General features: G+C 50.0%; 1 protein-coding gene across 2 annotated transcripts; it reads left to right on the forward strand.

The window, feature by feature from the left end:
- The first annotated feature begins 1,541 nt into the window (after nt 1–1,541).
- On the forward strand, nt 1,542–25,886 carry Gtpbp1 (GTP binding protein 1). 2 transcript variants are annotated; one of them, XM_047548584.1, is made up of 13 exons: nt 1,542–1,778; nt 4,446–4,557; nt 10,992–11,172; nt 11,723–12,071; nt 15,793–15,916; nt 16,779–16,893; nt 19,167–19,311; nt 19,431–19,613; nt 20,331–20,466; nt 21,070–21,248; nt 22,364–22,564; nt 23,431–23,478; nt 24,195–25,886. In XM_047548584.1, the coding sequence occupies exons 1-13, from the start codon at nt 1,587–1,589 to the stop codon at nt 24,207–24,209; spliced, it is 1,980 nt and encodes a 659-aa protein (XP_047404540.1). In that variant the 5' UTR covers nt 1,542–1,586; the 3' UTR covers nt 24,210–25,886. The 2 variants fall into 2 exon arrangements, with proteins under 2 accessions (XP_047404540.1, XP_047404539.1); XM_047548583.1 differs by lacking the exon at nt 24,195–25,886 and having other exon boundaries at nt 1,544–1,778; nt 23,431–23,808.
- The last annotated feature ends 3 nt before the right edge of the window (nt 25,887–25,889 follow it).

A 25,889-nucleotide genomic window follows, 5' to 3' on the forward strand; every position in this document is an offset into this window, starting at 1 on the left:
TACTGCTTAGGATGAGTGACCGAGTCCAGCCAGTGTTATTAGATCTTGGTTAATCCCTCATTTCATCTACCAGTGAAATTCTAGGGTTTTCAGATGTTTTAAACAGAAATTTAAGATATTAAAATTGGTGTGTTTTGGATGGCATTTTGGATTAGGGTTTTTCACAACTGATGACATCAGAAAAATAATCTGAAGGAAACTACCTTAACAGACCCTAGGTCATGGCATAGCTCTTCACCAAAAGTGTGGGGAGGTGTTTTGGCTTATATTTCCCCGCTTGCCTTTGTTTTTGTTTGTGTGATTGCTCTGTGGGCAGAGGCAATGAATGGAAAATTCTAATGTCAGCGTTTTATTTTATTTATTTTTTTCTTTCCGCGGCACTGGGGATTGAGCCCAGGGACACTGTACCACTAAGAGCCCTTTAAAAATTTTTTTTTCTTCTTTTTTCTGAGACAGGGGCTCCTTAAATTGCCGAGGCGAACCTCAAACATGCTATCTACCTAAAGAGACCCTAGATCTTGGCATAACTGTTCACCAAAAATGAAACGTAGGAGATGTTTTTGTCTGTGTTTCGCTGCTTGCCTTTGTTTTGTTTGTGTAAATTGCTCTCTAGGCATAGGCGATGAATGGAGAATTTTCCCCAAAGCTCAGCGTTTTTGTTTTTGTTCTTGTTTTCCCTCTGGGCGGTACTAAGAATTGAACCCAGAGGCGCTCTACCACTGAGCTACATCTCAGGACTTTTTTTTTTTTTTCTTCCAATATTTGTTTTGAGACAGGGTCTCGCTAAATTGCTGAGGTGGGCCTCGAACTTAGGATCCTGCTGCTTCAGTCTCCCGAAGCGCCAGAATCACAAGCGGACGCCACCGTGCCCAGCAGGGTCAGCGTTTAACTAATTGCCTCACTGGCTGCTACAGCATCACAACTCTTGGAATAAACAGCATCGATTCTACTATTAAATTTGCCTGGAGCACGCCAGCACGTCAGCCACCGTGCTCCAGCGACTGCCTCAGTCACTGGATGGAGTGGGAGGCTCGTTTTAAGTTTACTATCTCCCTGAGCGGCAGCCCGAGACGCGGGACCGACGGAGGACTGGATTGGGTCTGGTCACTGTCTATCACTGGAGACTCTCTGCGGCGACTGGTTTGCAGTAGGGTTTGGGAGCTGAGCCCCGCCTCTGGAAAGCAGGAGTGAGGGGGCGGTGCGCGGGAATCGTTCTCTGAACTTCTCTCCTCATTGGTTGGCGGCCGAATCAGTCATACTCTGTACTGCTTCTGTTGGCGGGAAGGCTCCAGGCAGGTAGCGTGGACACGGTGTTGTCCCCTCCCGGGCGCGTGACGTCTCAGACATTTGTTGTTGGGGTTTGGGCCTCATTAATTATTCATCAGGTACTTGAAAGGGATGCAGCGATTGGTAGCGGCGAGGCCTGCTCGATTGTGTCTTAGCTAGAGATACGTGTCACTCTCGGTGGGGCGGGAGAGGCTTCGCATAAATTATTCCGATGAGGCGGGGGCGGGGCCGCGCATAGATTAGTCAAATGAGCTGAGGAGGGAGGGCAGCCGGCTGCGAATTAGCCTAAGTTATTAAAGATGGCGGCGGAGCGGAGTCGCTCCCCGATGGACTCGCCGGTGCCGGCCTCTATGTTTGCCCCCGAGCCCAGCTCCCCGGCGGCGGCCAGGGCCGCGGCGGCCGCCGCCCGCCTTCAAGGCGGCTTCGACTCGGACTGCAGCGAGGACGGCGAGGCGCTCAACGGTGAGCCGGAGCTGGACCTCACCAGCAAGGTAGGCCCGGGCGGCGGCGGCGGGCGCTGAGGGGACCCCGGAGGGCCGAGCCGTCTCCGGGGCGACGGCGGGCAGCCGGCCGTCCAGTCGCGGGGAGGCAGGGACGCGGGGAGGGGCCGGAGCCCGCCACCTGCCGGTCTCCGGGACGTGCGAGGGCCGGGGCGGTCCCCGCTGCCCCGAAGCCGCCTCGGTCCCCCGGCGGCGCGGACCTGGCCTCCCGCGCTCCGGGCTCCCGCCGAGATCGCAGCCCCCGGCTCCGCCACGTGGAACGCGGCGCCCCGACGCCCGAGGCGCCCTGCGCGACGCCGGTCCCCGCGCGACACGGCCAACCCCTGTCCTCGCACCTGTGAGGGGACCCCGAGCCCAGGGCGGACGCTCCCTGGAGCCGGGTCGGCCGAGGGTCGCGGTGGCTTGGGCAGGGGCGGGATGCGAGGACAGGTAGCCGGAGGGGAGGCGGGGCGGCCCCCGCTCCTCTTCCTGGTCTCCGTAAAGGAAACAGAAAGTAGCCGCTCGGGCGCGGAGAAGGAATGTCCACTTTCCAAGTCCACCCAAAACAAAATGGAAAGATGGGCATGACCCAGAATCTCGCCATCTGGAAGTGGAACCTCATCTTGTATGAGTGGAATAATGGAGGGCATTTTAAATAGTGTTTTCTGAGCTGTTGGGAAGGTAGGCAGGAATTAAGGACTTACCTTTTGCTTGCCATTGTGGAAATTAAAACAGTAAGTATAAGATGTGACTGTTGTTTCGAAGGTACTTAGCATCGCTGAAGGAATGAATGCTAACTTGGGAATCAAACGGGGTTGGCTTCCCTTTCCTGCTCTGCCATTAGAAAGGCCCTGTGACCTTGGGAGAGTTTCTTAACCTCTCAGTTTTCCAGCTACCTCATCTTAAGAAAGTACAGATGCATTGCAAGAATTAGAAGTGTCTGTTAAGATGTCTAGTATATTATAGTGCTGGATACTCAGTGAATGTTGGAAGTGACTAGATAGCCCATCATTCCCTGTGCAGCTTAAATAGCAGCTGATGGAAGATAGAACACCAATACCACTTCCTACCTGTTGTAGGATAGTTACAATAGAGATTTTTATCAACCTTTGAAAATGTTTGTGACTTTTTCATAGTTTATGGTGGCAAAAGTGCATGAAACTTGACCTTAAACTAGAGAGAACTTTCCCTTCAACCCAAGGAAGCAATTTTTCTACTGCTCTTTTCTCTTTCTAGTCTCAGTTGAGCACTTGGAAACCAGCTAGCTTTTGTTTGTCACAGTGGTTCCCTCTGGTATCTCTAATGCCATAAGGAGGGTGACCACGCTCTGGGAGAGATGGTGAGAGAGAATGTATGGAGCAGTGTGACCCAGGTAGCATCCAGGTTACAATTACAACCTCTGATGAGTCAACTCAGGAAGTTATAAGATAGGCACCTGACTCAAAAGTGGACAAGCTGGATGTCATTACACAGTCACAGTGCTGAAGAAACCTCAAGACACAGTAGGAAGTTGCAGGACAGAGTTGCCAAGAAGGTAGTACCTTATTTCCTGACCACCTTATTTAATGTTCATGATTAGGGAAGTGTTACTTCATCACATAGCTGGGGAAATCCTCATAATTTTGAAATTAAAAAGCTATATGTATATAAATATAGATGATATTGAAAAGAAAAAATACCACGGTAGATGAGAGAAGGGATGGATTGAATAAATTGGAGTCCTGAAAAGATGACACTTACCATTTATACTATTACTACAATTGAATATGAAAGTTTAGGGCTCTAAGAATTTGCAAAGGGAGAAACAATCAGGGAACAGTGGGTGGCTGAGTTTCCTGCAAGGTTTTTTAAGAAATGCCCAAGTGGAGAAAACTTTGTTATGACCATTTATTGAACTGTGAACTAGATGCTTTACGTGTTATTATATTTGGTCTTTACAGTGACCTTAGGATGCTAGGTAGTATTATTTCTATTTTATAGATTGAAGAACTGAGATCCAGGGAGGTTAAATTCTTTGTCCAAGGTCACACAGAAATGGTTTGAGAATGAGACCCGACATGCCTATTGGTGAATGGCCTCCCCTAGTAAGGAGTTGATACTTTAATGTTACTGACAGAAATTGCACAGTGGTGGTGCTGGTACTCACCTTAGTGGTAGGGGTGTTCTGTTGATGAAAATGAGTCTCGTAAGCAGTTTTCACCGTTGTTTCCCAAATAATCAAGATATCCAAGACAAGGTGGAACAGAATTCTTTTGCTCCTATGGGAGTCATGGGCCTCTGGGTGGAGGGCATGGCAGTATGAGATCTCTGTCCTTGATTTGCAATTGCAAAGTGCAGGTAGGAGGCTGGCATCTAGGTGTAGAGCACTGTTCATCCATCTCTCCCCACAGTACCAAATGCTGAGCTGTTTTGAGTCCTAACCCTCTTGTTAAGCAGCAGGGGGCACACTGCCCATGCCCTCTCTGCAGTGGGCTTGTGGCTCAGACATAGTCATTGCAGTATATCATCTGGGTCATATAATGCTATCTGAGGAGAGGCAGGACATGAAGGGTGTGTAGCTATTTTCCATTAGGATACAATGGGGTTCAGTCAGGGTCTTTGGTAAGGCTGTTTGTTGATTGGCTTGGCTGTGGTGCTGTCTAGTAAGTGTGGTTCTAAGGCTGTTGGTTTTTCTTCTAGCTGGTTCTAGTGAGCCCCACATCAGAACAGTATGACAGCCTACTTCGGCAGATGTGGGAGAGGATGGACGAGGGATGCGGAGAGACCATATATGTCATTGGGCAGGGATCAGGTGAGCAGTTTCCTTTCATTTATTTTTAACAATTATTTAGAGCACATTTTCCCTCTTTGTTAACTTAACTGCTCATGTGTTTTGGTTGCATTGATGATTTAGTATCTGAAGAACTGTTAGAAGGACAATTTCCACAGTAGTGGTCACATCATATTGACTTTCAAGATTCCCTTTCCAAGTGTTGTACAGATGCTTCCTTTCTACCTCAGTACTTCCCGTTTGCATAAGAGAAAATGAAACACAAAACGAGGAAACTCCTTGTCCAAAGTAGTAGCAGAGCAAGTTATCGTTAGGTCTAGAATTAAGCCTGTCCAGGGCAACTTCAGGTCTTCCCCTCCAAGTCCTATTGTGGATCCCATTGCTGTCCATTTCCTGCTAAGCAGAGAACCTCTGTGATTCTTCGTGATGTCAGTGAGGAAGTGCCCAGTATTCCCTGCCTTGGCCCAGAACACTGACCATTTAGTTTTGTAGCTGTGATAACAGAGGTCCTTTCTCTCCCCACCAGATCCTGTTAGACAGTAAGCTTGTGACCATTCTGGTTATTGTCCTTTAACCTGTTTATTTGTTGAAATAGGGTCTCTGTTCTAGAGGAAGGCAACCCCCATGACAGAATTCCAGATTGTATTGTGGATTTTTATTTTCCTGGTCACTCCTAGTTTATACCCTCAATACAAGGCCTACTTACCTTCATCTTTACTATGACATTATCTTTTCTGAAATGACAGCTGCAGTTGTTAAGGATTATGAATTCAGTGTGTACCAGCACTTGTCTCTGTCATCTGCAGGATGCCCAGGATGGGCGTGGATGCATCATTAAAGGAACAGTTTCCTTGACTTAGTATAGGCTTTGTAAAGGCAGGTAATAATTTTTCTGTAGTCTGAGTTTCAGAATGAGATCTCAAAATCATTCTTTAACTATTTGACATATATCAACTAAGTATCTTCTAAGGCTTGATACTGTTACAAAGCTCTTTTGGATACTTAAAATCTGGTCCCTGGGTTGGGGATGTAGCTCAGTGCTAGAGTGCTTGCTTAGCTTGTGCTAGTACCTGGGCTTGATCCCTAGCACTGCAGATTGTTCCTGCCCCAAGGAGCAAAGATGGCATATACACAAATAGGTTCTTCGGTATAAAGCAATATTCGGAAATGTTACAAGAGTGACAAAAAGAACTTGATCTCCAAATACTGCTGTGCCTTTTTTGAAATGTCTCTTCTATCTCTTCTTTCCTTTCCATTCTTACTGCCACCTCTCCAGTTGTGGGTCTTATCACCTGAAAAGAGGCATGGTAAGAGAGATAGGCAGCCAGCAGGCTGCATATCAAGAGAGGGAGGGCATTGGGTAGCATTGTCTAGTGCCACCTAGGCAGTTATGCGTGCCAGGTCAGAAGAGGCCATTTCACTTGGTGACTAAGGAATCATTGTTAGCCTTTTGAAAGCTTGTCAGGTGCACATCTGGCCTGCTTTAGTAAGATGAACTACTCAAAAATCACTTCATGCTTGCGGAATTTCAGAAACCACATAAAGGTCAATTTGACAACTTTTGGGATTAGTCTTTGAAGACCCAGATTCTTAAGACCCCCTCTTTCCTCTGGTCCTTTAATGTGGACTGAATTTCACCATGCCTTGACAGTTGACAACTAAGTTACCCTCCCATGGCAAAGCATGAGAAGGTGTCACACACTTAGCTCGAGCATTATCCTTGTATTTACCAGTTGGATGCTATTAGGTTCATAGTGACTCCTTCCTGCTGGAATTCTTTAGAGGTAGAAAGAGATCAGAACTAGTTAAACAAGTTGAACATCAGAGGACTAACCCAGATGCACAGTCTCCAGGGGTCGGCTTCATCACTGACTTCCTGTGTGTCCTTGGTGCTTCACCTGTTTATCACAGCCTTTCTCTGTTAAGTGGGGATAATGACACCTTACCCAACCTCTGAGAAATTTTGTATGGATAAATTAGACATTAAAAAATTCTAATGAAGGTGTGGTGACGCCTGTAATCCTAACCACTCAGGAGGCTGAGGCACAAGGATTGCAAGTTCAAGGCCAGCATTGGCAACTTAGCAACACCTTATGTCAAAATTAGAAAGGGGCTGGGGGTGTAACTCAGTGGTAGAATGCCCCTGGGTTCGATCCAGTACTCTCCTCCCCGACCCAAAAAAAGAAAAAAAAAAAATTCTAATTAAGTCTGGGTTTTACCTTCTCTTAAAATGTGAGTTTTTCCTTCTTCTGAGTTTTTTCCTTCTCTTAGAATGTGAATAATAATAGAAACTATTACCTCGTAAAATAGTGAGGATTAAATGAGAATTCAAGGAAATCACTTGGCATGTAATTGTTAGTTACAGTAGTAATTTTTTCAGGATCCCAGGCTATTGATTTACCTTGAGATTTCTTTCAAAAGAACTTTGTGGGACTGGGCTTGTGGCTCAGTGGTAGAGAACTCTCCTAGCATGTGCAAGGCCCTAGGTTTGATTGGCATTACAAGAAACAAACAAAAAACCTTGTTTGCTTATCAGATACTAAGTATGACAAAAGAGCCTTGTACTGTATTTAGAGTACAAGGGACATAAGAGGGGTTGTAAGTCTTCATGGGAAGTCAAGAAAGGCCATGCAAAGGACCTGCCCCTTGAGGATGAGCAGGGAGGAGTGGCAAGTGGGCAGAGGCACCACGTGACCTGAGGCATGGAGGCACGGGAGAACTGGACTATTTAGTGGACCAGAAGTAATCTGGTAAGGTGGGAGTGGAGGGTGTGAGGTCAGGAGGGGAGGTCACAGAAGTAGGCAGGACCCAGTCCAGAGGGTCCTTGAATGCCAAGCCAGAGAGGTTACTATCCCAGGGGTCTGGAAAACATTGCAGCACCTTGAGCAGAAGACTGCTCAGAGGAAAGGTAAGTGAGCCAGCAGGATAGAAATCTGATTGGGTTGGGCATGGCTGAGTAAGTGGCCTTTAGTTAATTGGTCCTCTGTGACTTTTCTCCTTGGCCTTTGTCTCCACTCCAGGGTGGGAAATGTGATGCATGCTGGAGAGGGTTGATGTGACCTACCGAAAGTCCTGATGGAAAGGTGACATTGGCAGTGGTTCCTGGTGTAAAGCAGGATCTGAAGGCACTACTTTTTATTATATAGAGGCAGGGGAGGCTGAATAGAATTGGAGTCCGGCGAGAATGGCAGGGTTCACCAGCCATTCCCTTGGTAATGCTTGCCCCAAGCCCTTTCTCTCACTCAGAAAGGATTCTAGACTCACTTGCCCATGCGTTTAGAAATTCTTCAGTGCAGCTGTGGTCTCTTGGTTTATTTTACATTTTACAGACATTTGAGGACTGGACAGAGGAAAGCTACCCCTTGTGGGGCATAAGAGAATTGTCGAGATGTGGTCCCTATCCTAAGATGCATGGGGGCGTGGCATGGGGGCATGTGGCCAAAACAGTACTACACAGGGTAGAGTAAGGCAAATACTGCAAAGGAGACAGATGTTTGAGGGGCCTCTGAGCAGACTGGTTCAGATCTTGCAGGAGGAGTTATATTCATTAACTGTTTGGGATAGAAGATCCATGAGCAAAGACACAGAGCTGGAACCACACCTGGAACCCATGAGGACTGGTGTCTGGGCTACTTGCACTGGAACAGAGCTTGCAGGGTAGACAGAGAAGGGTGTGAGAAATAAGTTGCAGAGGCCTAAGGAATTGGGCTGAAATGCTGCTGGGTCTGGAAAACCAGTCAGAGATTTTAATGTGGAAGTGACGATCTCAAGAGCTGTAGTTTGCTTAGCTTAAATGTGTGGGTCTATGCAGGATGGATGGGAGGAATAGAGGCCCAATTTACTAAGACCTGTTAAAGTGTGTACAGTGATGATTTGGGTAAAATAAGGGCTTAAATCAGACTGGTGATAGTGGATTGGCCAAAAGGGTAGGCAGCAGAGAATGAAGGACAAGATGAAGAGCTTGGATCAGCTGGCCTGGACCGATGAGTGTTATACTGGGCTGACTGGAAGGATGGTATTGTAATTATTAGAACAGGGAAGGTGAACCAGGCATGGTGTCACAGGCCTGTAATCCTAGCAACTCAGGAGGCTGAGACAGGAGGATCACAAGTTCAAGGCCAGCCTCAGGCACTTAAAGAAACCCTCAGCAACTTAGATCCTATATCAAAGTTTAAAAAAATTTATAAAAGACTGGCAATGTAGTTTAGTGGTTAAAGCACCCTTGGTTAAAGCACGAGTGGGGCCAGTCAGCAAGGTTGTCTACTGTTTCAAGCTGTTTGGTGGTCAAGGGAAGAACAGGAGATGAACAGGGTAAGGAAGAAGGGGTTTGCTACTGGTTCAATCCCAGTAGCAAAAAAAGAAAAGAAAAAAAGGGAGCAATAGTACTTACCTCATGTGACTACAGTGAAGACCCTAAGCTTTATTGAGGCTGGTCATTTTTTTGCTATTGTTTAAAGTGTGATATTTGCTAGACATAGTGGATATGCCTATAATCAAATGACTTGGGAGGCTGAGGCAGGAGGATTGCAAGTTTGAGGTCAACCTGGGCAATTTAGTGAAACCCTGTCCTCAAAAATGAAAAGGGCTGGGGATAGTTCAGTGGTGGGCTGCCCCTGGTTCAAGCCTCAGTCCTGCAAATAAATAAATAAAAGAGGGCAGGTGCTGGTGGTTGAGTCTGGACACCAAACTTCTAAGAGTTATCTTCCAGACCATTGGAAATGCAGTATGGAGCTCAGGCAGGCAGCAGTGCTAGATGGGAGTGTTTCTTTAGTTTTCAAATGATGAGTGAAGACAGAACGAGATGGCAAAGGACACGGTTTAGAAGAGAGAAAAGAGAGCGCTGATGGATCACCCAGAGAGACTGACATTCAGGGGAAGGGAGCATATCAAAGGAGGCCAGGGGATGGGCAGGCAGGGGAGGAGGGACATCCTTCCAGGAGGATAAGCAGGGTGACTAGCAGTGAGTGCTGTAGGGTTCAAGAAAAGGGCATGGGTTAGAGGGATTGGAAGGCCATTGAAGACATTAGCAAATTGCAGTTTCTTCAGGGTGTTGATTCAGAACGAGTGGGGCCAGTCAGCAAGGTTGTCTACTGTTTCAAGCTGTTTGGAGGTCAAGGGAAGAACAGGAGATGAAAGGGTAAGGAAGAAGGGGTGATTTTCCTTTTCTTAGTTTAGGGGTGAGGAGCTTGTTTGTAGGGGACAGGGGCACAGGGCAGAAGAGGGAAGGAGACAGGAACATGCTTGGTTATTTTCAGTGGTAAAAGAGAAGCTGCCCTGCTGGAGGGGTTCTTCCAGGAGAGAGCCTGGGGCACCGACTGAGGCAGCGATGGTGGGAATTAAAACCAGCTACGTGTGGAAGCACCCAGCTGCTTGTCCCATAGGTGCTCAGTGACAAGTGGTTGTTTGACCCATCCCTGCTATCTGCCTTCCCTTCACCCCTCTCCCCTCACTCTTTTTTTTTTTTTTAATACCTTTATTTTATTTTTATGTGGTGCTGAGGTTCGAACCCCAGGCCTCATGGGTGCCAGGCAAGCGCTCTACCACTGAGCCACAACCCCAGCCCCTCCCCTCACTCTTTATTCCAGCTGCTTGCCAGACATTTCACTTGAGCCACCTCAGTTAAAAATCTATCTGTAAAGCAATCCTCAAATCCTTCCCATCTCCCCACCTTCCTGTCCTCATTGCTTGCCTTGATTATTAGAATTTCTTCCTTGCTGTGCTCCCGCTTTCTGAACCCTTGCTGCCCAGGAGATCTTGTAACCTACCTTGACCTGATCATGTTATCCTCTCCCTGACCCCCAAGTTCCCTGTCTCCTGGTACAAAAGTTGTTATGTAGATGTCGGTCTGTCTGCTGTATCAACTTCTTCCTCTCATGTGTTCTGCCATCCTGTGTCCCTGTCCTGTTTCCCCAACACATAGCAACTTCCTGGTCCCTGAGCGTGCCAGGACATACCCTGCTCCACGCTTTGCTCCTCTGGCAGAAGGTCCTTCCTTTTTTCTGTGCGGGCTCATTTCCCAGCCCTGAAGACCCCGCTCGGGTTCAGCACCTGCAGAGCTGCCCTCCACTTCTAGACTATGCTTTCCTTCTCTGTCAAGTTTGGCAGCACAGCACTCAAACTGTCTTGCATTAATTAATTTCCTGTCCGTTTCTCCTGCAGGACTGTGAGCTCACTAAGGGCTCCTGTCCTCCCAGCACTCAGCAGGAGGCTTGGCGTAAAACCTAGGAGAGTCTCAGTGATTATCTTGAATGAGTTACCCACTGCTCTGCTTGGTGGGAGAGCCCGGGGCACTGTCACATCTTAACTTTTTGTGTGCCTGAGTTTTCTCTGGGTAGGGTATGCGTCCTCTCAGTGCCTGGCCGAACCTCTGTTAGGTGTACTTGACTGGCCAGCTCGTTAGCAGGCTGCTTGATCAGGACTCCCTCTCCTGCTGATGTCTGGGCTCTTGTCTCCAGATGGGACTGAGTACGGGCTGAGTGAAGCTGACATGGAGGCCTCCTACGCCACCGTGAAGAGCATGGCGGAACAGATAGAGGCTGATGTCATCCTCCTGCGGGAGCGTCAAGAAGCTGGTGGCCGTGTGCGTGATTATCTGGTCCGGAAACGAGTAGGAGACAATGACTTCCTGGAGGTCAGGTGAGGAGGCCTCAGTACAGTGCAGAGGTCCACACTGTATGACCGTGGGGGCTATGACTTTACAGAGAACAGTGATGGAGCCCGTGACACTTGATGTGTCGGCTCTACCCCTTCCCTCCTGTCCTTCCCTCCTGTCCTTTCCTGAGGCAAGAGTGCCAAGGGTCGTGAGAGTTCTACTTGATTCTGCATTTCCCATCCCTAAGTATTTCCGTGTGGGAAGAGTGGGAAGGGGCCCAGCCATGCATCCTGTGGCTGCTCTGGGACTGCATCTGCTGCTCTGTCAGCCTGAGAGGCTAGAAGCCCAGAGTCGGGGGGGAGAGGATTTGGTGCCTCTGCTAACTTTGGGGCTCTTCCCAGTGGTGGAAGCCTGGGGAGGTAGCTGTTGAGGGAGCCCTCTGAATAACGTTGTGCTGCTTGAATCTGCTCCAGGAACAGGCGTAGCTCTGAGCCCAAGGGGCACAGGGGCAAGCTTGGGCTCGGGGGTCGGGTTTTTGGGCTCTGAGTTTTCTCTTCACTGATTCTCACATGCTGCTGTCATTCGTGTACACAGGGTAGCAGTTGTGGGCAACGTGGATGCCGGCAAAAGCACGCTCCTGGGGGTCCTGACACATGGGGAACTGGACAATGGCCGTGGCTTTGCCCGCCAGAAGCTCTTTCGCCACAAACATGAGATTGAATCGGGTCGCACCAGCAGTGTGGGCAATGACATCCTGGGCTTTGACAGTGAAGGCAATGTGGTGAACAAGCCCGACAGCCATGGTGGCAGCCTGGAGTGGACAAAGATCTGTGAGAAGTCCACCAAGGTGATCACGTTCATTGACTTGGCTGGCCATGAGAAGTACCTGAAGACCACTGTCTTCGGCATGACTGGCCACTTGCCTGACTTCTGCATGCTCATGGTAAGGGGGGGATGTGCCTCAGGAGGTGCTCCTGGCGGTGGGCTCATGTGCAAGGGTTTAGAACTGTCCTAAGACTGAGGCCTGTTGGTTTGGGCTCTGGTGCTGGGTAAGGCTGGCAAGTTTGTGATCTCAGGTGAGCTCAATAGTCTTCTCAAGGGGTGGACCTTGGTCTCCCCCATGTTAGACCAGGAGGGGTCTTCTTGTTTTAAAAAAGGTGTCATTTGACATCTCTTATATTTCAGAGAGACCTAGGGGAGGAGTCTCATGGGCTTTCTTAATTGTCTTCAGGAACGTTTTCTTCAGAGCATGGGATACTTTTAGGAGGTGTTCGGTGGCTCCCTCAGAGAGAGGAGGCTTGGGGAGGGCAGAAGGGGAGTGTCTCACCTGAGAAGGCAGAGCAGTAGTCAGGAGGGCCTGGAAGGGAGGAGGGCCAGTGCGCAAGCCCTTGCTGCGGGACTCCTGTGCGCCAGGCACTGGCACGGTGCTCACCCGATGACATGGCCAGGTTGAGGCTGTCCTAGGGCTCCCAGAGAGCTTAGTCTAGCATGATTTGATTTTTGAGCAACTCATCATGTAGATTCACTGAAAAGGAGAGGGAGCAGAGGGCCCTGTGTTGGAGCTGTCACTGTGCTTGTGTGAGTGTCCAGTGAGCTTCCTCCCTGCTGAGGCCTGCAACCTGTGCACAGCTTCAGGCTCACAGAGAGAAGGAGAGTGAGTACACGTGAGCACACAAGCGAGTTTCCCTTTGGCAAGCTCTTCCCAAAGCCCCTCCCCATTCCCAGTTCCTCAGCTGCCTATGTTAATAAGTGTGGTAAACACAAGCATCTGCTCCTAGCAAGCTTGCTCAAGTTGCCCCACAAACACAGGTTCTCAGGCCAACTCCACAAACCGGAGAGGAGTAGAGAGGCAGAACATGTTGTGTGAATACTTGTCGGTCTGTGCCTGAGGTTCTTGGGATCTCAGCATGATTTTGTCTCCCGTTTCTTTGAACATTGCAAAGGGCCATCGCCATCTCTCTTGACTGGGTAAGAAAAGCTGCTCTAGTAAGGGATCTCAGTGGAAGATCCATAGAGCGCATTTGGGGCAGTTGCTATTAAGAAGTGCATAAAAACCAATTCAGAGTAAGTACTGGAGCCAGGCATGATCCCAGCCACACAGGAGGCTGAGGCAGGAGGATTACTAATTTTCAAGGCCAGAGTGGGGTCACTTAGTAAGACCTTGTCTCAAAAAATAGAAAGGACTTGGGGTGTAGCTCAGTGGTAGAGCACCCTTGGGTTCAATCCCTAGCCCTACCCCCCACAAAAAATTTTGGGGACTGGGATGTAGCTCAGAGGTGAGTGCTTGCCCAGCATGTGCAAGACCCTGGGTTTGATATCCAGCACCACAAAAAAGTAAATAGTTTTGTTTTCCTTTAAAAAAATTTAATAAACATATAATAATTGTACAGATTTATGGGGGTATAGTAGTGTGGTATTTCAGCACATGTGTAAAATTTGTACCCAAGAAATCAGGTAATTAACATTTCCTTCTCGTGACCATTTCCTCATCCTCCTCCTCCTCCTCCTCCTCCTCTTTTGTGGTGCTAAGGATTGAATGCAGGGCTTTGCACAGACTCGGCAAACATTCCACCCCTGAGCTATATCCCCAGCCCTCATCATTTATTTATGTTTGGAGACTTCCAGTTCCTCTCTTAATTCTCATAAAATAAAAATAAGCATTTTTCTAACTAAGCTACAGAAAGATCAGTAGATGGAATTATTTTCACCCCAGATGGAATGTTCAAGTCTGGCTTTTAGGCCACGTTCCAAATATTCAAACTTCTGTAGAGAACAATGAAATACTTCATAATGGTTCAGTGGCAATTGGTTTCTAGGGGGAAAGAAAAACACTTAAAATAAATCAACAATAGAGAGAGAGAATACTTCCTAATCCAGCTTGAGAGGAACAAAGTCTGAGTTGAATTGGAAAGGGAATGTGAAGAATCAGGAGGAAGACTGTGGAATTGTCCTGATAAAGGAGAAAGGAACAGTCAGGCCCCATGCAGCAGTGGGTGGTGACGTCCCCTCTGAGCTGTGGAGAGGACACCTGGGAATGTGCAAAGTACCTCATAGACACATTCTGGCAACTTCTCTCTTAATTTTGTTTCAGTGAGTTGTACATTCATATGGCACAAAAGTAAAAGGCATCAAACTGCTTATGGTGACAAGTTTCCAGGCTGGAGGTGCAGCTCAGTGGCAGAGTGCTTGTGTAGTGTGTGTGAGGGGGTGGGGGTGGGGGTGGGGGCGTCGCTCTTCCTCCTCTCTCCAGTTTTCTACTAGAAGCAACCAACATTCCTAGTTTTTCTGTGAGCCTGCCAGAGATACTTGGTATTCATAACAGCAAAGATGTGTACATTCTTTCCCTCTAATTTCAAACATTGAGAAAAGTTGAACGAGCACTATAATGAATATCATAAACCCACCATTTAGACTCAATAATAATTAATGTGATAGATACATTTGGGTACATGTATTCTTTTTCCTTTTTGACTGAATCATTTGAAATTATCTTGAAGTTATAGTGACTCTTTACCCCAAATGAGCATATAGTTTATAAAAGTGTAGGTAATCTATTGTTACTGTAACCAAGAAAATGAACAATAGTTCCCTAATGTCCTCCAGTGTCTAGTTTGTATTTATATTATCTCACACTTTCTCCAAATGGCTTACATTACAGCTGCTTTTTTCAAATAATGATCCAACTCCTTCACCTCTATTTCTTTTTTTTCTCAGTACTGGGGATCAAACCCAGGGCCTGATGCGTATTAGGCAGGTGCTCTACCACTGAGCTACACCCCCAGCCCTTTGATTTATTATTTCGAGACAGGTTTCACTAAGTTGCCCAGGCTGGTTTCAAACTTGAGATCTTCCCGCTTCAGCCCCTTGAGTAACTGGGATCGCAGGCATGCGCCACTCTGCCTGATATTGCCTCTTTTTCTTTTGCAGTCCTGGGGATCGAGCCCAGGGCCTTGCATCTGCAAGGCAAGGGCTCTGCCACTGAGCTAAGTCCCTGTCTTGCTCACCTCTTTTTATGGTGGCATACTATATACACATTGCTTTTATTTTTCCCCTATTAACAACCCATGTCAGAAGATAAAAGTTTCTTCTTTCTTTTGTACATTGCCTAACATGTTTAACCAGTCTTCGTGGTGATTTTGGAAAACATTTTATGGTTCCTGGAAGGAGTAGTAACAGCTGCCATTACTTGAGCCCCCAGTTAACGCTAGCTGTGTGCTGGACCCTTCAGATGTTATGGCATCTAAACTTCAGGCCACCCCCTAAAATGGAGATTGATTATGCTCTTATTTTGCAGATGGGGGAAATGGGAGGTGAGATGTTAAGCCAAATCCACTTTCAGGACTCTAGGCAGTTGTTTCCCCAGATTCCCTTAAGTTTTCTTTTTTATTGTTTACAAATCTCAGGTTTGGGTGGCCCACATTGCTGAGTCAGGGTTGAAGTGATCGGCGCCCACCCCAGCCCTTTTTTTTTTATTTTTTTTTTTTTTTGCGGTGCTGGGGATTTGAACCCAGGGCCTTATGCTTGTGAGGTAAGCACTCTACCAACTGAGCTATATCCCCAGCTCGACCCCAGCCTTATTTGATAGACTTTTTTGAGCCCCTGTGCCCACCCAGGGGCATCTTCTGCCTTACTTGTCCTGACAGTTTCTTTCTGTGTTGGGGCAGGTGGGCAGCAATGCTGGCATTGTGGGAATGACCAAGGAGCATCTGGGCTTGGCATTGGCACTTAATGTACCTGTCTTTGTGGTAGTCACCAAGATTGACATGTGTCCTGCCAACATCCTACAAGGTAAGTGAAGTCTCCTCCAGCTGGTGGTAGCCTCTTTGTTGGGGACTGTCACCAACTGTACCACTGCTGCCAGGACTTCAACCCAGAATCTTCTGTTTCCTTATATTGTGCTCAGACCTTGACCTGAATTTCTATCAGCCCAGAACCTTCTGCTTATTCCTCCCCTATTTAGCTCTTGCTCTGAGCATAGCCTAGAATTTTCCTCTGTTCTTTGTCGCTTTTGGTTCCAGTTGCCGAATTCTTAAAGTCCCTAATCTGGCTCCTCTTTTCAGATGACCCTCGCAGCAGGTATTGGGCTCTGTCATCAGTGCTGTAGGTATCTGGAGGAGTCTGAGCAGAGGGCCTGGTGGCTTTTTACCACCAAAGTATCCAACCAGGTTTGCAGGACGAGTTCTCTGTGTACCTCTTCCTCACTGTTGCAGATTTTAGAAGAGAAATAGACTCTGTCTTGTTAGAAAGTCTCTTAGTAAGGGCCTTTGCAGACTTTTGAACGTCCAGGAGATCCTTTGGTTAGATGAAATATTTTTCCAGGAAGCAGAACATTCTGGGGAGAACATTGCTTTTCTTGGGGACTCCTCAGTCACTTGACTATAGGATGTGGCTCTTCTAAGAGATTGGAGGTGTCTGCCAAGCTTTAGACTCAGCTTAGAAGAGACTCCATCTGTGCTCTTTCTACACTAGTAGCATGTACCCATCCAAAGTTCTGATCCTGCTTTTTGTGTCTTCAGGCATGTGGCATTTAACACTGGTTCATCTGTCTGTCTGTCTCCTTGCATCAATAACAATGGACCTGTCTTGTCCTGGAATCCTGGCCAAAGAGATGGCCAGGTCTCCTAATTTTGTTCCATTTTACCCTTTTAAGAAACCCTGAAGCTGTTGCAGCGCCTGCTGAAGTCACCAGGCTGCCGGAAGATCCCTGTGCTGGTGCAGAGCAAGGACGACGTGATTGTTACTGCCTCCAATTTCAGCTCTGAGAGGTAATAGGTCGGGGACATGTGCTTCCAGGCAGACACCCTTGTCTGCAGGGCCGGGTGAGCAGCAGGCCTGGAATGGCAGCCTGTTCAGGCATAAGGTCTCATGGACACTTACTGTTCAGAGATTGGAGGAAGTAGAAGGTTGCTGTCTTAACACAAGTTGTCCCAGGGCCAGTGTTGCCCAGAGGCTGTATCAAGTGGCTCAGATTCTGAAATGTTGGCCTCTCTGAGGTTGAAATTCCAGCTGAGACTTCATTGTTCTTCTCTGTGAAATGGGAACAATATTAACTTCCCACAGGATTCTTGTGAGTGTTGGAAATGATGTATATGTAAGGCAGTTAGCACTGGGTCTGACTGGTGTATGATGGATACACAGCCATTTTTATTATTGTTTATTTTATTATTTTTTGATTATTATTTATTTTTGCAGTTCTGGGGGATTAAACCTAGTAGTACTCCACCACTGAGCTATAACTGTTACTCCTTTTTATTTTGTATTTTGAGATGGGATCTTACCATATTGCCACAACTGGCTTCAACTTTGTGATCCTCCTGCCTCAGCCTCCCAAGTCTCTAGAATTACAGCCCCAGCTCTTTTTTGTTTTTGTTTTTGTTTAGTTTTTACTGGAGAGTGAACTGGGTACTGGAGAGTGAACTCAGGGACACTCAACCACTGAGCCACATCCCCAACCCTATTTTGTAGTTTATTTAAAGGCAGGGTCTCACTAAGTTGCTTAGCGCTTTGCTGTTGCTGAGGCTGGCTTTGAACTCTCGATCCTTCTGTCTCAGCCTCCTGAGCCGCTGGGATTATAGGTGTATGCCACTGTGCCTGGAGTCCCAGCCCTTGTTAAAAAAATTTTATTTTGAGGCAGGTTCTCACTAAATTGTCCAGATTGGCCTTGAATTTGTTATCCTCCTGCCTCAGCCTCCTAAGGAGCTGGGATTACGGTTGTCCACCATGCCCAGCTTACTCTTTTATATTGTTTCTCAAAAGCTCTCTAATCACAGATCAGTTTTTGCAGTTCCTCCTTCATGAATCCTTTCATTCCATGAATAATTTTTTGGAGTCAGGCACAGTGGTACACACGCATATAATCCCATCTACTCAGAAAGCTGAGGTAAGAGGATCTCAAGCAACTTAGTAAGAGCCTGTCTCAAAATAACAAAAGGGCTCAATGATAGAGGGCCCCTTGGATTTAGTCCCCAGGACCTCAGGGAAAAAAACAACAAGCAACACTGTTTATTAGATGTTTGTTCTGCTGGCTCTTCAACCAGACATAAAGGATTCAGAGATGGTTGAGCCCAATCTTTAAGGCATTCAGCTTCTTGGTTGGAGATATTTTCTTGATAACAGTGAACTTGGTTAACTCGGTCCAGAGCCTTGGGCCTCTTTGGAAGCCATCTGTCTCCTGTCCTTTTGTGTACAGGACTCTGAGCTGCCTGACCTTTTTCCTGTTCCTCCAGCCTGATGCTGTCTTCAGTGTCATCAGTTGGCCAGTAGAGGGGGCTTGTTTCAGGGAACCCAGCTCCACTCCATTTTTGTTGTTTTCCAGGCTGTGCAGGCCTATTGCAGGAGCTTTGGGGGAATATGTAGTTCTTGATCTCAGGGAGTTTAATTTTCCCTGAATAGGAGAGATAGTGGCCATTTAGATGACTGCAGTGGGAAATCAGATGTCATCATGAATGACAGACACCAAAAGCTCTCTAAGAGCCTCAAAGAAGTTGAAGAGTGTCTGTCAAGGAAGGGTTTCAAGGTATTTGAGGTAAAATCTGGAGGATGATCAGAGTTTGGTAGTTGGATAAGAGGACAGAATTTCAGAAAGGAGGATCAGAGTGGGCATATCCCTGGGGCCAGGAAGCACCAAGCTTTAGAAGGGAGGACCCTGTGGTCTGGCTGTGATCGGGGTGAAGGAATCTACAGAGGTGGCAACGAGCTCGAGTGTGAAGCTGAGAGTGCTGGGAAAGGGGACTTGGCTGTGCCCTCTGATGGTGCTTAGGGATTTTAAGCAAGCCTGTGTGCTGGAGGAAGAAGAGGCAGGTGTAAGGTTCTAAAATAGGGCAGCAGTGGAGGGAGAGGCAGGGGGGACAGGTCTCAGAGACAAAATAAGTCTGAAAAAACCTTGGGCATCAGTGGCTAGGAGTTACAGCCTGAGGACAGAAGGTTTGAGCCTTTGGAAGTGGGTGAGGCAGAGGTGGCCATTAGCTGGCAAGGCAGGAGCTGCCACCTGAGCTCCCCTCCCCCTCTCCCATCTTCCTTCTTCTCCCCCTCCACTTAGGATGTGCCCGATATTCCAGATCTCCAACGTTACAGGTGAGAACCTGGATCTCCTGAAGATGTTCCTCAATCTCCTGTCCCCTCGTACCAGCTACAGGGAGGAAGAGCCTGCCGAATTCCAGATTGATGACACTTACTCTGTTCCAGTGAGTGGCTTCAGGTGGACTAGGCAGGGTGGGTCGCTGGTGGGCATTTCCTTCAGGGGCATTAGGGAATGGTTTTGTGGTGGGGATGAACTTACTAGGCCAGGTCTTCTCCTTGGCAGGGTGTGGGGACAGTGGTGTCAGGGACAACACTGAGGGGTCTGATTAAGCTGAATGACACGCTGTTGCTGGGCCCAGATCCCCTGGGCAACTTCCTCTCCATTGCTGTCAAGTCGATTCATCGCAAGCGCATGCCTGTCAAGGAGGTGCGGGGGGGCCAGACAGCCTCCTTTGCACTGAAGAAGGTGAGTAGACTTTGGGTAGTTCCAGAATCTCCCTGTGGGCTCTGTCACACGAGGGTCCGAACCAGGTGCTTACCTCCCGTCTCTAGTCCTTGGGTCTGCTCTGCAATGTGGGGATTACCAACCTCATTATCATAGATGAGGAAACTGAGGCTCAGAGCCCAAGACTTGCCCAAGACACAAAACCAGTAAATGCCAGAACCAGGACTTGATCCCAGGTCTGCCTGCCTCCTGGTCCTCATCCTGGTTTCTGAGCAGGTGCACCAAGCTAATGATCAAGGCAGATAGGAGCATCCCTATGCCAGACACCAGATCCTCTTCTCCTTCAGTCTTCTGTCTCTTGGAGTTTGGAGTGGGTGCTAGCTCTGGGATCACCTACTTTTCCCACCAACCAAATAAACCTGGAAGATTGGTGCTTTGTTTGATCTCTCCAGTGATCAGTTCATGCTCACTCTCTTCCTTCCACCTGAGTCTTGCCTGCCTTTCCTCCTTGCCCTTCCACCCAGGCCCATAACTGAAATGCCTTTCCTGACCTGACAGAACAGTGCTTAGCTTTCCACATGGCAGTAATGGCCTTGCGCCGTCCACCCCAGAAGGTGATGAGGGGTAGAGCTGGGCTGGGTGGTCCCTCTTCTTAGAAAGACTCCTGGTTCTCTAAGACTGGGAGCTGAAACCAGAGACCTATCATCCCTGAGGTCTGTGGTTCCTCCTTTCTTTCAGATCAAGCGCTCATCCATTCGGAAGGGCATGGTGATGGTTTCCCCACGCTTGAATCCCCAAGCGTCCTGGGAATTTGAGGCTGAGATTCTTGTCCTTCACCACCCTACCACGATTAGCCCACGCTACCAGGCCATGGGTAGGTGTCTAAGGCTCTGCCAGCCCAGGGGCCCTGCTGTAGCTCCCTGCAAAAGGTGTTCTAGTGACCCAAGCCCCATTATCCCAGCTCTACCCGAGGAGGCAGATCCCCATCCTGTCCCATAAAGCCATTCCTTTAGTCCTGTCTGTGAACCACATTATTTATGGGGCCCTGCAGAGGTTTCCTGAGGTCCTTGAGACCCAGACCTGTCTGAGAGGACCTCACGCTCCTCCCTTAAGCACATGACTGCTGAGCACTGCTGCTGTGCCAAGTGTGTTGCCGAGGTGCTGGGGCCACAATGAGCCAGCGAGGGCCCAAGGAGCAGGCACACGGGCAAATGCAATGCCCTAGAATCCTAGGAGTTTGGCCCCCTGTCTGTGCCAGGTCTGGGTGGGGGCAGGTGGGTCTAACAGAGGGAAGGTGAGAAGAGCGTGGGCGGGCGAGGCTGCGGGCCTCCAGCTTGCCCCGCTGCACTTGGTCTCCTGGCCTCCTCCACCCCGCATGCTGAGCTCAGGTGTGTCTTATGCCTGCACTTACTGCCTCCCCTGTCCTGAGGCCACAGGGTGCCTCAGACCTGCCCTGACCTCCTGGCTCCCTTGGCAGTGCACTGTGGAAGCATCAGGCAGACAGCCACCATTCTGAGCATGGACAAGGACTGCCTACGCACTGGGGACAAGGCCACTGTCCACTTCCGCTTCATCAAGACCCCTGAGTACCTGCACATAGACCAGCGGCTGGTGTTCCGGGAAGGCCGTACCAAGGCCGTTGGCACCATCACCAAGGTAAGCCTGAGGCAGACCTTGCCTGCCACTCCAGCTTAGTGACCATTAGCACCACAGAATCCCTTTGAGAACCCTGGGGAGCCAACTTCTTTGCTGCCACATGCGGTGTCCTGGGGCCTCACACCCCAGGCTTTGGTGGTGACCTTGGAGAAGGGGAACTGGAATACAGGCATCCTGTGTCCTGTAGGCAGCAGTGGGGCTGAGCATCTTGGGACCTGGCTGGGCCAGACCTGAGGGACCAGTGGTTGGAGTGAGTGCTGGACAGCACTGGGGACATGGGGACAAGGCCATGGGTGTGAAGTCCCTTGGGGTGGGAGCTGTTCATGTGTACCAGAGCCCACCTTTTGCTCTCTTCAAATGGCCATGGGCATTTGAAGAAGGGTTTGACCCCTATTCCATACAGAGGAAGAAGTGGTCTCCACACGTCCGGGATTTTGGAATCAGCCACAGAACTTAGCCCTTCCCCTGAAGTGGCCTTCTTCAGGCCCTGTATGGGTGGACTTTGGAGCTTCATGTCCTTGAAGGCCTGCTTGCCTCTGGGGCTGTCTGAGAGTTTGGCAGAGGCTACAGCACACACGTAGTACTCTCTGGGACTTAGTAGGCTTCCTCCCTGCTATTTTTGAGATTGAACTTGGGCCACAGGGGAAGCTTCTGTGTCAGGGAGGTAGCTTTTACGATTTCTGATAGGTTCCAAACATTTCCAGCCAATAAGGAATCCACTTGGCCTCTTTGGGAGGCTCGAAGTTAAAACTTGGCCCGAAGCGGAATGTGTGTGAGCAGACTGGATTCCAGCCTAGGCGCTGATTGAGTACAAGGTGGCAGAGAGCTTCAGAAAGTTCTGTGCAGGAATGGCAGCTGGGCTGGGAACTTTCTGTGGTGAAAGAGGCAGGAGATGACCACAGTCCTGGGGTCACGGTAACCCTGGCCTTAGAGTGAAGATGGGAGCATCCATTGACTCTGCCTCCTGGCATGGTCCTTCTATCATCTGCCTTGTTTGGGACCAGCCAAGCCAGGGAATGAGAAGTCCCTTAGGGACAGGGACATGGGGCAGGCTGCTAAACCTGTGCCCCTGCCCTTCAGCTCTGGCCTCATCCTTATCCCCCTGTCTCGCATAGCTCCTCCAGACCACCAACAACTCGCCGATGAACTCCAAGCCCCAGCAGATTAAAATGCAGTCAACAAAAAAAGGCCCTCTGACCAAACGAGAAGAGGGGGGCCCATCCGGAGGGCTGGCAGTGGGGGCAGCCCTACCTGGGGATGAAGCCTGCTCTCCAGGCTCCGGGCAGCCAGCTGCGTCCAGCAGTCTCCAGCCACAGGTGAGCGGGCCTCTCATGGCCTGGGGCTGAGTGGCAGGAAAGGGTGTGTCTGGTTGGGTTGAGGGGTCCATAGGAGAGCCCACGCATGGAGAGCAGCACTTGTCCCAACCCTGGCACGTGGGTGCCATCTGGGTGTTTTCTACACTGGGATATGGCCCTCAGAAAGCCAGCGTAACTGTCCTGACTAGCATTCGGTGGTTTTTGCGGTGCTGGGGATTGAACCCAGGGCCTTGTGTTTGTGAGGCAAGCGCCCACCAGCTGAGCTGTGTCCCCGGCCCTTAGCATTTGGTTGTAATGAGATAGAGAGGAACGAGGCCAGGGTTTTGCTCACTGTGAGAGTGTTACTATGAGTGATGGGTTGCCTTAGAGGGTCCTCCTTTGTCCTTCCCAGAGAGAGGAGGTGGCCTTGGATGTTTCAGTGTAGCCATTACTGGCACCTGCTTGTGGCTGTCTCTGCAGGAGCTCTGTGTGTCTGCCCGGCAGGCACCCTCTTGCCGCTCTGCCCTCATTGGAGAAGGAGGCTTCTCCTGGGTCTGTGTGCTCCCCGCTCTCGTGCTCCCACTCCCCGTCGAGCCTCTCTTCTGGTTTCTTCATTTCCGTCCCTGTCCACCTGTCAGTTCCCATCCCCCTCAGCAGTGGTGAATGTCCACTTGGGTTTGACGCTTTCTCTGTATGGCTCCCCTACCCTCCAGAGCAGGGAAGGCTCCATTTTACAGACGGGAGGTGCTGTGTATAGGTCACGTCAGAAGCTCCTGGCTAGGTTGGGGCTAAGGCTTCCTGGGTGGCCCTGCCCTGCCCTGCCCTGCCCTGCCCTGCCCTCCCCTCAAGGGACCAGTGCTTCTCAAATCCTTCCTTCTCTCTTTCAGCCCAAGCCCAGCAGTGGGGGTCGGCGACGAGGGGGCCAGCGCCACAAGGTGAAGTCCCAGGGGGCCTGTGTGACTCCTGCCAGCGGCTGCTGAATCTTCCCTGGCCCATCCCCACCACCCAGGGATTCTCATTTTTGGCCACCACTCACCAGCTGGGCAGAGCAGCTCTGACCGCTACCCGCCCACCCTAGGCCCCAGCCAGAGCCTCCTTGCTGCCCACCCCTGTTTTCCAGGGGGTTGTAATTTATAGCTGAGGAAGGTGGCCAGGCTTCCTGAGGACTGACCGTCTCCTGCCCTCCCTGCCTCCTTCCTCACTCACGCATCTTTTGTACATCTGGCCCTTAGTTTTTATTCTTTTTATTATATATCTCTGTGTCAGTGGTGTGTGTGTGTGTGTGTGTGTGTGTGTGTGTGTGTGTGGAGTGAGGCCCACCAGGACCCTGTCTGTCTCCTTTTCTCCTCCATGGCTGGCCACCAGCCTCTAGGAGCTGGCCGCCTGCCTGTCCATCTGTTCCTCCGTCCATCTGTCTGTCTTGGTGAGATCCTCAGAGCCCTTGGGGATGGCAGGAACTGCAGGAGCCACTGCAGCTTCAGCTCACTGCTCCTCTTGGCACTGGCAGCCTCTCCACCAGACTGACCTCAGGGCGGGGGCTTCTGGGATTCAGTGTCTTCCACTGCCAGAGCAGGGAATCCCTAATCATGGGGACTGTAACAGGGAGAAAGTAGTGGCTTCCCTTTTCTCTCTCCCTCTTTTTCCCCTTAAGCCCCCAAACAGGTAATGACAAAAGCTCTTCAGTCATGACTGTGACGTGTGGAGGAGTGGCGACTGGACTATAGGACTTCCCTGTCTCTGGCCCTTTCCATGGATCCAAAGACACCTGGTGGCTTCCCCTTGGAGACAATCCTGTGCTTGCCTGGGCTGGCCCGGCTGCTCCTGGCTTCTGCCAGCCTGCCCAGTCTGGAGGGTCTCTTCTTGCCCTTAAGCTGCCTCCTGCTTGGACTTTGGCCTTTTTGGGGGCCTCTGGGCACTGGTACAAGACTGGGTCTGGACCTGCTCAGGATTCTGTTTTCTAGCACCTCTTGTTGGTGGGGAGAGGGGTGCTCCTGTGAGCTGGGCTAGGACTGGAGACCCCCGTCCCACCGTGTCTACACAACAGGGCTGCTACTGGAGCACAGCGTGAAGGGCTTGAACCCCAGGTTTTGAACCTAGGTGGGGTACAGGGAGGGCACGTGGGGCAGCGGGAAGGACTCGTCCAGGCCCAGCACAGCGTTCAGCCCTTGGGAAGCACTGCTGCCTGGGGCGGGAGCGAGGCTGCCCAGACCAGGTGACGTGTAGCCCCATCCTGCCAGGACTGAGCTCTGTTGTGCAGCCCTCAGTTTAGGGTAAGAGGGACAAGGGGTGTCCTTCTCTAGCCAGGGAAGACACCTGGCAGGCTGGGTCCTTCCGCCTTGCCTCCTTCCCATCCCCAGCCCTCTCCTGTCCTCTCCTGCCCTCCTAGCTGTTTCTAGTTACCACTGCCCCGTGGCCATGGACTGACCGGACCAGCATTCACAATAAAAATTTGTTCCAAGTTGACAGTGTCCGATTCCCTGCCCAGCCTCCAGGTGGAGGTGCTGTCACAGGGACACTGTGGATCTGCCTGCCCCTCAGTGTCTGGTGGCAGCCCAGCAGGGCAGGCCACCAAGAGCCCTGCTTTCCACCAGGCAGGTGAGGTTCCTTAGCACCTGTGTCACGCAGGACATTTCCACCCTTCTGTTTTGTTTCCTCATCTGCAAGAAGCAGGTCTTGCTTCAGGCTGTGTGGGTTGGGTGAGTGCGTGCGACCCAGGTCCCCAGGCAGCTGGAAAGATCTGGTGGCCAGGACTCCCAAGTGGGCTCACATGCACATGGCCTTGGATACGCACAGCTGCCACCTCTGAGGTAGGCACCGTTCGCTCTGGTTTTCTAGTTGGGGAAACAAGCTGGTGGGGGCGGGCACGGCAGCCGTTGGTTCCTGCCTGTGCCAGCACTTGCCCTGCGGCTTTCCCCACTGGCTGCCTGGCTCATCCTTGGGCTCGTGCCACCTCTGCGTGTGGCTGTTTCCCTTCGACTTTACCGGCTCTGGCCTGGTGCCTTCGTAATGAGGGCTCTGGTGTTGAGGCAGGGCTGCTGGCCACGGGGAACCTCATTTTGTTTGAACTCTTTGCCCCTATAAGCAGCGGTGGACACCAAAAACAATCTGTGTGTTCAGGAGCTCTAGCCACGACCCTGACCTCTGCCCTCACTCAGGAGGGTGGGTCCAGCCTCCAGTCCCACACTTGCCAGCAGGGAGCTGACTGAATTCAGTTTACTGTCATTGACAAGGACTACAAAGATCTCTTCAGGTCTCAGCCTTCCCATGTGTCCCTTTGGAACAGAACACCAGCCCATTTGTAGTTGAATAAAGTTGTTAATCCATTGATCTCAACTCAATGGCCCGA

Source organism: Sciurus carolinensis, chromosome 4, assembly GCF_902686445.1.
Source record: "Sciurus carolinensis chromosome 4, mSciCar1.2, whole genome shotgun sequence".
Classification (NCBI taxonomy): Eukaryota; Metazoa; Chordata; class Mammalia; order Rodentia; family Sciuridae; genus Sciurus; species Sciurus carolinensis.